Source organism: Phocoena phocoena, chromosome 7 (genome assembly GCF_963924675.1).
Source record: "Phocoena phocoena chromosome 7, mPhoPho1.1, whole genome shotgun sequence".
In the NCBI taxonomy this organism is placed as follows: domain Eukaryota; kingdom Metazoa; phylum Chordata; class Mammalia; order Artiodactyla; family Phocoenidae; genus Phocoena; species Phocoena phocoena.
The window spans coordinates 112721690-112737000 of NC_089225.1; the positions used below are offsets into that span (position 1 = coordinate 112721690).

At 51.9% G+C, this 15311-nt stretch overlaps 1 protein-coding gene across 2 annotated transcripts in view; it reads left to right on the top strand.

The window, feature by feature from the left end:
• The first annotated feature begins 241 nt into the window (after positions 1-241).
• TRAF3IP1 (TRAF3 interacting protein 1) overlaps positions 242-15311 on the top strand; it is a 66529-nt gene continuing 51459 nt past the window's right edge. The window contains exons 1-8 of one of the 2 annotated variants that reach the window (XM_065880742.1): positions 242-364; positions 3552-3620; positions 4048-4209; positions 5988-6131; positions 6236-6640; positions 9082-9153; positions 10216-10291; positions 14849-14944. In XM_065880742.1, coding sequence (XP_065736814.1) covers positions 242-364; positions 3552-3620; positions 4048-4209; positions 5988-6131; positions 6236-6640; positions 9082-9153; positions 10216-10291; positions 14849-14944 — 1147 coding nt within the window. The remainder of the gene's footprint in view (positions 365-3551; positions 3621-4047; positions 4210-5987; positions 6132-6235; positions 6641-9081; positions 9154-10215; positions 10292-14848; positions 14945-15311) is intronic. The other variant, XM_065880743.1, reaches the window with a different exon arrangement.

The following is a 15311-nucleotide window of genomic DNA, read 5'->3' on the forward strand; positions in this document are numbered from 1 at the left end:
GCTGCGTGCGCGCGCAGTGGGACAGGGGCCGGGGCGCCGCCGCTGGTCCGTTGCTAAGGCCGCGCCGCCCTGGCGACCGAGGGCCGCGGCCCCGCGCACGCGCCTTGGCCGACTCCGGTGCACTGTGGGATGGAAACCCGAGCGGCGCGTCTAGGCCGGACCTGGCGGCGGCGGCGGGGCCGACGGCGGCCGGGGAGCGGGGTTTAGGCTCGGCGGCCGGCGAGACGCGGGCGGCGCCGCCATGAACGCGGCGGTGGTGAAGCGGACGCAGGAGGCTCTGGGGAAGGTGATTCGGAGGCCGCCGCTGACGGAGAAGCTGCTGAACAAGCCCCCGTTCCGCTACCTGCACGACATCATCACGGAGGTGAGCACCGGGCCGGGGCGGGGGTCGGGGTGCAGTCCGGGGTTCGTCGGGGTCGGGGCCGGGGTCCCGGTGCGCTGTCTGGGTGCAGGCCGGGGGTCAGGGCCCTTGTGGGGCTCGGGGTGCGGGTCGGGGGTCAGGACCCTTGTGGGGGTCGGGGTGAGGGTCGGGATGCGGGTCGGGGGTCACTGCCGGGTTGTGGGTCGGGACCAGGGCTGGCGTCAGGGTCGGACCTCGCGTCGCTGAGCGCGTCCCCTGCCCGAGGAGCCGGGCTTTGGCCGGATTCCGCGGCGCCTCTGCTCTCACCCCTGTGCTCCCCTTCGCGCCAACCCCCTGAGCCCCCTCTTCCGGGTAGACTCCCGGCCCCTTGGAGAGCATTCTTATTTCATCCCATCCTACCCATGTATCTCTTAGAGCACATCTTCCACTCTACCTGGCAAAGCTGTTTCTGTGATTTTTTTTGCTGCGGTGTCTAGCATGTGAAGAGTGCTTACAAATCCCGGGAGAAAGAAATCATTCTTTTTTTTTTTTTTGTATAAACTCCCTCTCCCCAAGTTTCCCTCCACCTGCTCCACTGTGGTCACCACATACTGGATGCTTAATCAGTACCTGTGGGTGAATTGATTGAAGGTGGTTTAGGGGACCTGAAAAGAAGACGCTATAAAAGAGCAGGTCAGTGTTTGCTGATAAACGGAAGAGCATGTCTTGAGATGGGTTGTCTGTAAACTTTTCCCCACTGGCTGGTGAATTCCTGAGTGACGTGGACGGTAGCTTGTTTGTTGGCATATCCTGGGTACGGTACACAGAAGGTGCACGACAAACATTCATTGTTGAATGGAATCAGTCAAGGCTCCTGTAACTCAGGGTGGCAGCGCCCATTTCCGTGGTGCACCTGAGTGCAGTGTTGACCTTGGAAACTCGGGCATGCTCTTGGGGAGTTAAGAGCTCGAACTTGCAGGTGTCCAGGGGCTCAGGCTCCCACTCTTGCCCCGTGTTTGTCCTTAAACTTCACTTCTCACTCTTTCCAGCAGGTGCTGGAAATTACACAAATTTTGCTTTGCTTGTTTTTGCTATCTTAGCTTAGCTTACAATGTGTGCCTCTCTCTGTTAAAAACCCTAATCGTTCTCACAGCTCTCTTGAAACCCACCCACATCCCAAGGGCTGCCTTGACTGGCCTCCCCCTCCTCCTAACCTAGTGCAGCACTTAGACCTGCCCTGGACAGTGTTTGGGGAAGGGACGTGGCTGCGTGGAGAGCCTGGTGGGAGCCGGGCCTTGAGCTGCATCACCCCCGCCCTGTGAAGTAGGCAGGTAGCGTCCTCTAACCCAGGAGGGGTCAAGTCACTTAGCCAGGAGGTGAGTGGCCAACTACAGCGGTTGCCGCCCAGCCTCACACTTTCATTTTCTGTGTTAGTCCCATCTCTTCACTGAAACAGAGCCAGGAAGGAGGCTGGGGGCCACACCTCATCTTGTGGGTCTTGGTGTGGCCCTGGGCTCATGGTGGCTGCTGTCCCCACCTCCTGGAAGGGCGGAGGAGGAGGAAGGTTCGGGCAGGAATCGGCTTGGTTGGCCAGGTAACCAGGGTGTGGGGAAGGAGTTCCGTGTTCCCAGTCGGGATCCACTGGTCTGCTTTTCTTCCTCAGTTTTTTCCTAATCTAAGGTCAAAATTAATTTCTCTACCTGTGTAAAGATAAATACGTTAATTGTCACCTACTCAATAAAGATGTTAGGACAGTGGACATCTGGAAAGCATTTTCAGATAATATGTGCAGATCCTTGTACGAAAATTCTTCACTGCCCCTGAGTATTGTATTCAGATGTCCCTGTTAGTATTTTAGCTACTGCTAAACCAACTCTGCCTCTTTCATAAATTGAAGCACTGATCCTGCGAAATTCATGTCTCTTGTTGGTTAAAATGACTGCTCACAGGTTTAACTGTCAGCACACTGGAAAAAGCTCCAAAGGTTTTTCCTTTTGAGGATGTAGAAGTTCCAGGAATGTTAAATGCAGGGTACTGCTGATGTTCCACCTGTCTTGTCAGGAAGAAAACCAGCACAGCTGTTAAGTAGTTTGAGGAATGAAAGCTAGCTTAATTAATAGCTAGCTAGTTGTAGCTTGGTCTCAGAGAAGGAGCCTAATATTAGTGTGGGACTGTCTTTTTTTTTTAAGGTAATAAATACTCTTTATATCTGACCCAGGACACACACATATAGGCAATATGCATCCTAACCACATACAGTGCAGTCTGATATTTTCTTATATGTTTTATTAAAAAATGCTTATTGCTACCCATTACATTGACTTTATAGTGACCTGCCGCATTTTGAAAACCTCTGGTCTGAGAGAAGCCAGGGCCCTGGTGTGTCTGGAGGTGGGGAGGAACAGAACACATCACCACCCCCAAAGCCTGACTGAGGGGTAGCTGGGAGGTCCAGGTTGACTGAGGAGAGGAAGGGGTCGGGGAAGAGCAAAAGTGACGTGGCACAGAGCACCCCTGTGTCCCAGGAAGTGAGTGACCCAGTGGCGAGGAGAAACCCAGGCTGGGAAGTCCCTCTTCTTTCCAAAGTCCGCGCTCTCCACTGACCTGAGCCATCCTCACAGGAGGCCATTTCCTGTCTGTGCACCCCTCGGGGCCTCCTCGTGGTAGTGAGGCTAAGTCCACATTCCTGATGGCTTCGAAGGCCATCCAGTCAGGCTCGTGCCGACTCCCTGGCCTCAGGCTCCTCTTGTCAGACTTCCTCTGGCTCCTCGAACAGGACCTACAGGACCTAGTTGGACCTAGTGGGACTGTTTCTTTTGCTTGTCACGTGCTTCCTCAATACCCGCTCCCCCAGTTCTTCTCCCGTAAGCTTCTGGTCTTAGTTTAGATATGATTTGCTCTGGGAAGTGGTCCCCGACTCCCCAGGGCCTCCTGCACCTGGATTAGGAGGGATCCTGTCCCCCGTTATAGCCCCGCGGGTCCATCGTGTTCACCTGTTGTCACAGCCAGGCTGAGTTCTGTGAGGACCAGGCTGGCTCCTGCCGGGACGAGGCCTGGCACATGGCAGACGCTCAGTGCTCATTGCGTCAGTGGATGAATGACGTCCTGGGCGTAGACAGATCCAGGCGGCCCTTAGCGTGGGCAGTGGGCGAGGCCAGGGCACGGGCTGTCCCGTGGGGCGCTGACCATGGCCTCGCTTTATCTTTTGAAGGTGATCAGGATGACGGGTTTCATGAAGGGCCTCTACACAGACGCTGAGATGAAGTCCGACAGTGTTAAGGTAGGTTTGAGGCGCTGTCCCTGCTCGCCTTCGTGAACAGGGCTTTTGTGAGCGGTGCGCTGTGGTGGCCCCTCGCTCACGGCTGACCTGTGGCTGGCATGCGAGGCTGGTGGCTCTGGGCGTTGCCACGTGCCCTTCCTCGCTTCGTGGTCTTTGCGGCAGCTGCCTAGCACGCTAACGTTATCCTGGAGCGGTGGAATGAGTGTTCCAAAGGTTAATGATGCTAGCCCACCACCTACAGCTAAAAGCTTTACCGAAGAGTTTTTTTGGTGGTGGTTGTTACAAAGAGTCAGGATTTCTAAATTTACCACGCATCTAAAAATAGCTTCTTATCTAAACGGGAGCTGTGCCTGTTGGACATACTGAAGACAATGCAAGCTCTTTTTGAAGTATTTTAATATTTGTGTTTTAAATGGAAATCTTTCAGGATAAAGACACCAAAATTAGCTTCCTTCAGAAGGCCATAGACGTGGTGGTCATGGTCTCCGGAGAGCCACTGTTGGCAAAACCGGCTCGCATCGTGGCCGGGCACGAGCCTGAAAGGACCAACGAGCTGCTCCAGAGAATCGGAAAGTGCTGTCTCAACAAGGTAGCGCCGCCCCCGAGCTGGAGGCTGCCAGCACGGGAGGGGTGACCAGACGGGGAGGGCAGGCCACGCAGCGGAGCCGAGGTGCTTAAGGAGGGGGTTTTAACCCTGTGCTCGCAGTCTGACCCCACCTCTCCTGGAGCCTCCGAGTTGCCGAAGTAGTTCAAAGCTGCACGCTGAAACAGATAAGGCAGTGCTACGCTCAGGGTCTACGAGCTGTCAGCATCAAATAGGGACTCCGCAGACACTTTGCTCTTGGGCACGTGGCTGGAGGCTGCGTGCCCGGCCTGCTGAGCCCTGAATCCTTTCTCCTTTCGGGCCTCCTTTCAGGGCAGGTGACTGTTTCCAACCGGGGGACCGGAGGAGCTGCTTTTCTTCATCTTTGGGGCTCGTGGGATGTCCCTGTTCTCTGCCCGCCTTTCCAGCCTCTTGGGTCTGCTTCCCTCCCTCTTTCCCTCCTCCCCTCCATCCCTCCCTCTCCCCTGGTGGGTGTTTGCAGAGCTGTGCTGCCTTCAAAGAGATCCCGTTTCACTTGTGCAGGGACTGGATTTCCTGAGATCCTCACCAAGGGCTGGAATCTTGGCTTCTCCCTCACAGTCCAGCTGGGGCCATAGGAGCAGGTCATCCCCAGGGCCTGCCTTCTTTGTGGGATCTGAGTAGCCCCCAGGAGAGCGGAGTTGGACCTTTATCAAGGGCATGGCTAACAGAGCCCTTCATGGACCTGATGGGCTGGGGGCTAACCTTCCATGTTACCAAGATGGGAAAGGTGGGCTTCAGCTCACACAGCAGCAGTGGGAGATGGAGAGTGGGATCAGACTGGCCCCCGGGGCCTCAGGGTAGCCTCGCCCTGGTGTGCTGGGTCCAAGGCATGGAGACGCAGAGGCTGATCTTCCAGTGCGCTGACCTCTGTCCCCCGCCCCCACCCCCAGATCCTTCTCGTTGCTCGTCTTTCCAAAAAGCAAATCTGACTAGCCTTCCTGCTGCATCCCTCGCCCCCAGCTCCGTGCACCGCTCACGAAGCCCGCCTCCTCTGGTCCTTTTCTCTCATCTCTCACCTTGTGCCTGCACCCCGAGGGCTCCTGCCCTGGTGTCACTCCCTCGCTTGTGCTGCTGCTTTCTCTGTGCGGAGCTGCTTCCCGGGAGCCGTGTGGGATTGGCTGCTCTTGCTGGAACCCCCGTCGTGTTCCCCCAGCGCACTGACTTCTGGTTCTTGTGTTTGGCCGCCTCGCTGGTATGCAGCGTGTCCTCGGCCCGCGGTCTAGTGCCGGGCGTGTAGCAGTCACTCAGCGCAGGCTTGCGGAAAGCGGGAGTGTGTGGCCAGTGGGATTCCTGACCCGAGATCTGGGGGGTGGTCAGGGATGCTGCAGAAGGGATTTTGGCATTTGATGGGGCTCCGGTTAGATCATTCCTTAGGCCCTTTCGGTGCTGGGCCTCTGTGGCCCCGTGAGAAGTGAAGGGTGTCGTAGAGTCGTGTGGCCAGCTTTGGTGTCCTTGAACAGCACACACGTCCACTCTTGGCACCTTGGGTAGAAGGGACCCCAGGGTTCATTTAGCTTGAGTGGACTGCGCTGTTACCGCAGGAGTGCTGGAGGGCTCGGTTAGAGGAGATGCTGTACGTTGTCTGTGGTAACGTTCATTTCCTTTTAATATTTTATCCTTTGAAATCCATTAGGAGACAAAGATTCCGTTTAATGAGCAATCTTTGAGTGTTGACATTCATGTTTATTAAACGTACTAATTTCATCGCAACCTTGCATTTTATTTCCTCACGTTGGGACAAGCTCTCCAGCGACGATGCGGTGAAGAGAGTGTTAGCCGGAGAGAAGGCGGAAACAAAAGGAAGGTCCTCACTGACGTCGAAACCTCAAGAATTGGATAATAAGAACGTGAGGGAGGAAGCGTCCAGGGTTCATAAGGATAAAGAGGTGAATGCAAGTTACGTGCATCTGAAAATGAAATAATGAGGCTTTTTGTGGTTCAGGTAGACGTTTATAAGTGATATTGTCATCCAGCTTTTTTTTTTTTCTAGGATAGAAGAAACTCTGAAATAAACGAGAGAAATACAAGCGGAGGTCGAAAACAGAAAGAGGAATTAAAGGAAGAAAGCAAACCAAGAGAAAAGGAAAGGGACAGGGAGAAGGCCAAGGAGAATGACCGAGACAGACACAGAGATCCCGAGAGAGACAAGTGCCACGAAGGGGAGAGCGAGCGGGCCAAGAACAGGGCCCGGCCGGAGAGGGCCAGGGACAAGGACGCAGAGCGGGAGAGCGAGCGGAAGAACGAGGGCGGAAAGGAGGAGAAGTGGAAAGACCGGGAGAGCGAGCGCGAGCGACACAAGGGCCAGGAGCGGGCCCGGCAGAGGGTGCGGGACGGGCAGCGCTCCAGGGACCCTGACAGGGAGAGGAGCCGCGAGCGCGAGAAGCCGGGGAGAAAGGTAAGTCCTGTTGGAAAACCTCTGCCTTTAACTTAGAAAGGGTTCGTGGTGTTCTCCACAATGACTCTGGTCTTGGTTGTAGTGTGATTAGGAAACTGGATTTCTTTATCAACAGTTTAAAATTCTGACAGTCGTGGATTCCTAGGAGAACCTTAAAGTGATACTGGTTTTTGCTTTTCCTGTCTGCGGTGTGTGTGTGTGCCTTTGGGCGTTCTCCTGGAGACCGGGGATCAGTGGTCCCCGGCTTTGTGAGCAGCGTTTCCAGGCAGCCTCAGTGTGTGGGGTCCCGTGGCTTTGTGAGCAGCGTTTCCAGGCAGCCTCAGTGTGTGGGGTCCCCGGGGTGTGGGCATGGCTGCGCTTATTAAGGATTAGGGATACTTTCTAAGTCTCTGAAGCATTAGCAGAGGAGTAAAATGAGACCTCAGTTTACTGAATTCTTGTTTAATTAAATTTTCAGGTACATTTAGGGTTTTCCAGAAAATTCTTTTGGTTTCAGACACTGTTTTCTCGACGTGCAGGTTATTTCAGACCCGCTGTAAATAGGGTAAGTCTCCTGGCAGGGCTGGCATTGCAAATGCTGGTTCTTGCAGGGACATCAGACGACTGTAAAGTGTCCTGGGCAGGTCCTGGAAATCCTCTGGTCTCCAGCTGCTAGAAAGGAGGAAGCTGAGGTCTGGGAAAGTACAAGGTCTGCTGAGTGAGGCGGCCAGGCGGTGAGGGGCCAGCTTGCCCTTTCCTGCCGAGCCGGCCTCTGGTCTTGTGGCCTCGCATCCCTGGCACCGGGAGGTGAGCGGGCTCCGTGGGACGGACTGCGCGCCAGGCCTGGCAGCTGGTCTGCTCGGTGGTTCTGTTGGCTGTCGGTATGCTACCTGGGACCCTGGGGTCTCCCAGGGACACCCTGGAGTCATGTAACCCAGCACGGCGTATGTATCATAAAAGCGTGGTTTCCCGTAGGAGTTTTAGAAATAACCAAGGCCTTCCCCGTCTTTTGCTTCTTTTTAGAGGTCGAAGAAAAGTCTTTCACGGAGCCGGTTTTAGTGCGGTGCTCGCACATTCTAGTGCACTTCACGAGGCAGCGCCTGCCTGGGGCACCTCCTCAGCTCTCCAGGCCTTCAGACCCAGTGTCCCACCCGTGACGTTCACTGAGGTTGCTGGTGGTGGGACTGGTTTTCTAAGTAGAGAGACAGTTCCAAAGAGAACTTTTATGGGTGGATATATGGGATGTATTGGAGCCACGAGCGAGGGACGGTTTTGTTTAAGTGCGTGAGACCAGGGTGAACGGACTGCGTTCCTGCTCCCAGCTGGCCCTTGTTGGCCGAAGGCAGGTGTTCATAGACCTGTCGTGGTGATTTTGCTGGACTGGCCCTTCTGTGTCCGTCTGGGGCTCCTTTGTGGAACGGGGCTCTGGGGGCAGGCTGCTGTCTCCCCCAGGAGTGGTGGGACCCCCAGAGAGCCGAGCCTCGAGGCTTCTGGGAGGGCAGCTCCAGGGAAGAGGAGACTCAGCTCTCACCTGGGCCCTACCATGCAGTCTGCAGCCTCCAGTCGAATCCCATGACTTAGAAGAGACGATGGTGAGACACTCTCAGCCTGTGAAACAGCAGGTGTGAAGGCACTCTGAGAAGTCACGGGTGTGTCCCCGTGTGGCGGTGGAGGATGAGTCTGAGGTCAGAGTGGCCACGTGTGGGTGCTGCCCTCCTCCCATGTCTGTAGGGAACTGAGCACTCCGGGCTGGGGGGACCCCAGGCACAGAGCCCGGCCCGCACAGGAAACTACTTCGGATATAGTCTGCTACCTTCATAGTTCAGTCATGAGGACGGTTAAATGTTGAAGTACTCAACAGGCATCCACTGCTTTTCATGGAGGAAGATCTCAGTGATTGTGTCTCTTCTACTCCTTATGTCGAGATACGTCTTTCTGAGAGCTGATTTAAGTGTGAGGTTTTTTAAGGTGTTGATTTAACATGCTTAGTTTTCACGTCATTTTTGTTTTGAGAGTGCTTTCCTGATGTAGCGTCTGGAGACTTTGCTCAAAAAGAACCGCTCCATTGGGAGGTGAGAGTGGTTCCCTCACAGAAGATAGGAGTGGGCGACTCCCTCGTTTCCAGATTCCCTGTGTATCCCTGGAACATCTCCGAGAAGTCTGGCCTGGCGTAGGGACCGTGTGGGCCTGGGAGACGCTGCTCCCTGCAGTTCCCTGCGAGGCCCTGCCCCTGCTGCCCTTGGCCTCCTGGTCAGCCCCCAGTGGGTGGAGATCTTGGATGGGCCTTTGGAGGTCCAGGCCACACAGCGACCGCAGTGGGGCGGGGCTGGGATGTGACATGGTGCTCCCGTGTGAAGGGTTATCTTGTTGTTGGTCAGTGTTAGAGAAAACATCTCGGCGCATTTTTAGATGTTACAGACTTGAGTAATTCTAGAGTTTGAAAAAAAAATTTTTTTTTATAGTCCTCAAGCTCAGGAGAGGTGTCTAAAAAGTCATCAGATGGACCTTTCAAAGACTCCAAAGCTGAAACAGAGGTAAACTTGAAAAAATAATTTTGAGAGACATAAACCCATAGCTGTGTTGAAATAGTAAGTGCTGTGTGTGGTCCACCCCCAGTCCACGGAGGCACGGGGTGGGGCGTGGTGGAGGCTCACACACAATAGGTCCATATTTATTTTGTTGTAAAAGTACCGCTTTAAAGGGTTTACTGCCTGTAAAGTAGGTGGGGTGTGTTTATTCTCTGCTTCTCTGTGGTGGACTCTTGGGTCTCCTCGTACCTTTATGTGACAAGTATGATATATGGAGTACAGAGGGGTAAGGCAGTCATTTGGGAGAGGATGGAGGTGGCACTTCGGAGGAGTCTGGGAGAGGATTAAGTCACGAGGCAGGCAGGGACCGGAGGGCCGGCTGGAGGGACCCGTCCAAGCTCTGCCTGGCCCGGTGGGACCCTGCAGTGCAATTCCTGTGGGTGAGGTCCAGGCCAGGCCGGGCTGTCTTGGGGAGGTTAGACTCACCCCAACTTCATCATCCAGTTTGCATTTCAGAAAGTATATCCGGGCAGCCACAGGCAAGATGGACAGGCGTGGAGTGGAGGCTGGGAGGCTAGTTAAGAGGCCCTCGTGGCAGGTTGAGGGAGGGGTCGGGCCAGGGAACTGAGCCAGCGGTGGGAGGGACGGGATGTGCTGTTTTCTCTGATTTACGCTCTGTTTAAACACACTGTACGTTTTCACTCTCAGAGTTGTTCACAAATGCATTGAGGTAATTAAGCATATAGCGACAGAAGGCGAGTCCCCATAAACTCATCTGATGAGACAGTGATTCTCAAGGTATGGTCAGTGGACGGCTGACCTTTTTAGGGCTGTACCAAAAAGTGGAATTCTGCATTTAGAGCGAAAGAGCTTTCGGCTTCCTTCTGACTCACACTCTTAGGCCTTAAGTGCTTGGCCGCGCTGACTTGGAGTCAGTTCCCCTCTGAATGCGCACGGATGTTGTTGTGTTTCCTGTTTGTTCTTCCTTGAGCTTGAATGATAAATCTGCTCATGGCGTCACTCTGTGGTGCATCAATTAATTTATTTTTTCATTCTCTTTTCTTTAAGACTGAGATTTCCACTGGAGCATCCAGGTCAGTGACAACAAAGACATCAAAACGGCGGTCCAAAAATTCAGTGGAAGGTACTGCAAAATTTATCATACAATGTAGCTGAAGATACTAGATGCTTTTTTCTTAATTTATTTTATTTTTGGCTGCGTTGGGTCTTGGTTGCTGCGCACAGGCTTTTCTCTGGTTGTGGCGAGTGGGGGCTACTCTTCGTTGTGGTGCGCGGGCTTCGCATTGCGGTGGCTTCTCTTGTTGTGGAGCGTGGGCTCTAGGCGCGCTGGCTTCAGTAGTTGTGGCTCGCGGGCTTAGCTGCTGCGCAGTATGTGGGATCCTCCTGGACCAGGGCTCCAACCCACGTCCCCAGTATTGGCAGGCGGATTCTTAACCACTGTGCCGCCAGGGAAACCCAGTACTAGATTCTTTGCTTTAGTCACAACATCTAGTAGGAAAAAGCTTCTGTGACTAGAAAGCAGATTTGCCTTTGGAAGGAATGAACAAAGACTGAGTGAAAATGATGACGATATATGGCTTTCACACCCACATGCACGTGCATGCCCTTGCACACGTGTGAGCTCACGACACCAGGGGCAGAGCACGCCTGCGTGATCTGTGTTCCAGTCTAAAAGGTGTGACTGAATGTTAATTTTCCAGAAATATGTATCAGTCATCCGTGTCTCACTGACTCTTCTGAATGGGTAAGCAAGTTTAGTCCTGATGCAGGACGGACCTCAAGAGCATCCTGCCCTTAGACGGGTGATGTTTATGCATTTAAAACATAGCAGAAAATGTCACTGGCAGTCATGCTAAAAGCTGAAGCTGAAGCTGAAGCAAACGGGCCTGGCCTGGGTTTGCCCAAAGATGTGTCTCCTTGTGACAGACCGATAAGTAGGGAAAGAATGTCAGTCCAATGCAGGGAAGTACAGTTGGAGGCCGGCAGTGTCGGCGGCTTTCAGTGGAAGCATGAAATTACTTTGAATGAGCAGTAGTCGTTCCTGAAAAGTCATCCTTTTCCTAAATTGTAAAACTTAAAGAAGTATGGCAAGAATGTAGTAGTTGGAATTTTTCACTGAGAAATTGAACTTAGGTGGTAAGTTCCACTCTTTGACATTGATAAATGCTTTAGTGAACTTCTTTGTGCCAGAAACTTTCTCTTCCTTTTGGGCGATCTCTGTGGGATAGGTTCCCAGGGTATAATTACTGGCACAGAGGGCCATTATGGACATTGTAAGGTTTTAGCTACAGTGGACACTGTCTGTACCCTCTACCCCACACCTTCTCCGGGGATTTGTTTGAAAGGCTTGCTGATTTTGATAGACGGAAAACACTCAGAGTCTGAGTGTTCTTAATTTGCGTGAGCTCCCTGTATGTTAAGGGCATCTGCCAATTTTTTTTTTTCAGTATTTATTGTTTCATTTTTTTTTATCGGGGTATAGTTGTTTTACAATGTTGGGTTGGTTTCTACTGTACAGGGAAGTGGAGTTCCCTGTGCTAACAGCAGGTTCTTATTAGGTATCTATTTTATACATATTAGTGTATGTATGTCAATCCCAATCTCCCAATTCATCCCACCACCACCCCCCTGCCGATTTTTAAATAAGTATTTGTTTCTTACATTTTTTTCCACTTTTTTTATTCTAATTTTGTTTGGTTTCTGACTTGCCTAGGTGTTTAATTTTTATGCGCTGGAAGCTACCAGTCTTTTTTCTGTAGTTTTTCCAGAGATTTGAGAGATGAAGGTTTGTGTTTTGTCATACGTTTTAATATTTAATCTTTTTGGTTATCTCTTATTTTAATTCATGGTATAAAATGAGGCTCTGAATTTACTTTTTCATAATAACTCATCGGGTGTTCCAGGGTCACTTACTAAATAATTGTTCCCTTCCCTCCTGCTCTGTGATCTCCCCACATGCCTTTTGGAGTCTGGAATCTGGTGTTTCTGTTGTTGTTTTTGCTCTACTGTTTTTCTGTTTCACTACTAGTTCCCTATCGTTTTTCTTTTCAAAGACGTTTTAAGCCCTTTTATTTGCTATTCTTCCACATGTATTTTGTAATCACTTCATTAGTCAAAGAATCCCACCTCCCACAAAACAAATGGATCAGGATGTAATTGGACTTGGGTGAAACTTAGGCTTTCGTTATTCTGGGAAGATTGGATACCTCTACTTTCAAGTTAGACAGGGGTCTCCTCCTCTCCCGAGATGTGTGTCGGGTGCTTGGGTGTGTCTGTCAGTCAGGGATTGCTCGATTGTTTGTTTTGTTTTCAGTTTTTTTGGAAATGGTATCTTTCTTCCCGTCATTAATTTTTAGTGATCATTGTTGGAATATAGAAGCTTTATTGATTTTTGTGAATGTATCTTAAATCTAGCTTGTATTGAATCTTAACCCATAATTGTTCCATTGATGTTTTGATTTTCTAAGCTGATGGTCGTATCATCTGCTTTTCTTTTTTAATAACTCAGGATGTTAGCATGTGAGTTAACCGGTAAGCTTGAACTGTAGGGTTCCTTTTGTTTGCTCTTTAAGAGATTTGGTTATCAGAGTTGCCAGCTTTATGACATTAAGGTTTACTGAGCTGTCGACAAATTGGTGAACTCTTTCTTCTCTGCCAGTCGGGCACTGACCTCACCCCGGGTCCTTGCCCAGCAAAGCTGGCACTGCGCCCTATCGTGCTGCCTCGCTTTAGCGGGTAGCTTTAGGGGAAGGGTCCAGCACCCAGGAGGTGTGCGCGACACAGGCCCTCTGTGTTCCCGCCGAGGAGAGAAGCCTTGCCTTTACTAGAGAGGGAGGGCATCACGTTTCTTAGACATACTTAGAATCTTAAGGCCATACTAGAATCCCTATAGGATCCAAACAATATTCTGTGTAAGAATATGATAATTTTTGCTTATCCTTAGCCAGTGGAGACTAGCAGAGCAAATCACCTGGAGTTCGTGGGTGCGTTTTAGTGTCACTTGTTTGATGATATGCAGCATCACAGATGAAGTTTAATACGTATTTTCATTGTAAATTTCACGTTAGGAAGAAGGGATTCTAGAACCAGTGAAAATAGTCTCTCCCCTGAAAAAGAACGTAACTCTTCCTGCAGTAAAGCTAAGAAGGAACACACCGGGAAACAGCTCGGTAAGACTGAGTGAACCCCAGGGAGGCTGCAAGTGAGGGTTTGCGACTCGAAACCTTTAGCCGCCTGATGCCTTGCTTCCATTTGATCGTGAAACAGACGGAGCCCTGTGGGTGGTGCGGAGGAGATGCGCCTGTTTGACGCGGGCCCGGGTGCTAGAGCACTGTTCTCGGCCCCAAGTGGAGCAGGGGCAGGGGGCCCGTGGGCCCCCTTGTCTGGGCCACGGGGCTGCCCCTGCCGTGCATGGATTCCCGTCCGTGACTCCCTCACTGGCTGAAATCGTCCATGTGAGCCTTCCTTCCTTAATTCTGCAAATATCTGTGGAGTACCTGCCCTCGTGGAGAGTATGATCTAGAAGGAGAAGACAGACAATAAAGAGAACTCAGGATGTATACATTCGTGTTAGTTAACCATGAGTCTTTTGAAGGGAGGTGAAGCCGAGAGAGGTGGAGGGGGGCGTAGGCAGGGAGGGCCACTGAGGAGGGGGTGTCTGGACAGAGTCCACTAGCGTCACAGAGCACATGACCTGTGGGCGTCCAGGAATGGCCAGAGGCCCCGAGCTGGGGACAGCCCTGCCTGTTTGGGTGACTGGAAGCTGGGTGGTGAAGCTGCAGCAGAGAGAAGGGCAGGTGCCAGGAGAAGGGGCTCGTGAGCGGGCAGGCTGGGGGCATGGTGGAGTAGGTGGGAGCGAGGTCCTGGGGGTGCCCAGCAGGACAGAGATGGGCTCTGGCTTAGGTTTGAGAAGTGCCCCCGTTAAAACTGCAGGGGTGGGAATGAAGGCCAGAGAGCAGTTAGGTGGTGCTGTGGCATCCAGGTGAGAGGCCGTGACATCTGGGACCCAAGGTCACTGCTGTGGAGATCAGCGGGGCGGGGGGCGGGGTAGGCCGCTCTCACGGACGGGATGACAGTGGCGCCGATGGACTGCACGGCGCCTGTTAGAGAGAAATCACAGGTGGGATCGGTCGGGGGTGTCCGGCACCTCCGTGGTGTCATTTATTGAAGTGGGGAAGGCTTTGGGAGAAGCTGGTTGGCGGATCCATTCTAGAGGCGTTAAGTTCAAGATGCCTGTGAAACAAGCAGGTGGAGGCGTTGGGACAGCGGGCGGGCGTGTGGGCCTGAGGTTCAGGGGCAGAGCTGGAGAAGCTGACGTTAAAATGAAGAACTTGGGGGTTCCCAGATTAGCGCACGGGCCTTCATGCAGTAAAGGCCTCCGGGGAGCGTGGAGCCCAGGATTCGAGGGTCGGAGAGGAGGAGAGGGCTCTGGCAGAGGAGACAGAGGCCAGCAAGTTGGGGGGGTTGGAGAGCCAGCGCCCTGAAAGCCAGGGGCTTCCGGAGAGGGAGGGGCTTATCCAGCGCTTCCGAGACGGGTCCCGTGGAGGCTGAGGGTTGACCGTTGAGTTGATGGGACAGTTAGTTGGTGACCTTGGCATAAAGCCTTGTAAATCCCAGCCAAAGCAACCAAATGCGAAAACCTTTGCAGTAGTTTAATCTGTTGTTCACTGTTTTATGTCAGGAAGAAAGGAGGATGATATTTCAGCTAAAATTTTAGACCCCATAGTGTCTGGATTAAATAATGAACCAGATCAGGAAACTACAACTTCCGAAATAGGTAAGAAAAATATCTTCTTTAGTTTAAATTCCTCACCGCTTTGGTATGAAATATTTACATCTCAGTGGGGTTATCATTATTCTTTATTTTTCTAACCACTTTAATGTTCATCAGATGTCTTTTTTCCCACAGTGTACTGAAGAACAGAAATGACTTGACAGTCTGTTTGCTTTAATTTGCTAAGTTTTATGATAAAGAAGATTAACTCAGCTTTAAGTTAACCTTTACATGCTTTATTATGTGTAACATCTTTGCATCTAAGTCAAAATGCTTTCTTCATCTTACTCCTGGAATTTTAAAAAGCGTTGTGGATAGTTAGAGAAATTATCTTTCAGCTCTGCAGCGTGCTCTGCTGTGTTCTGTTAAG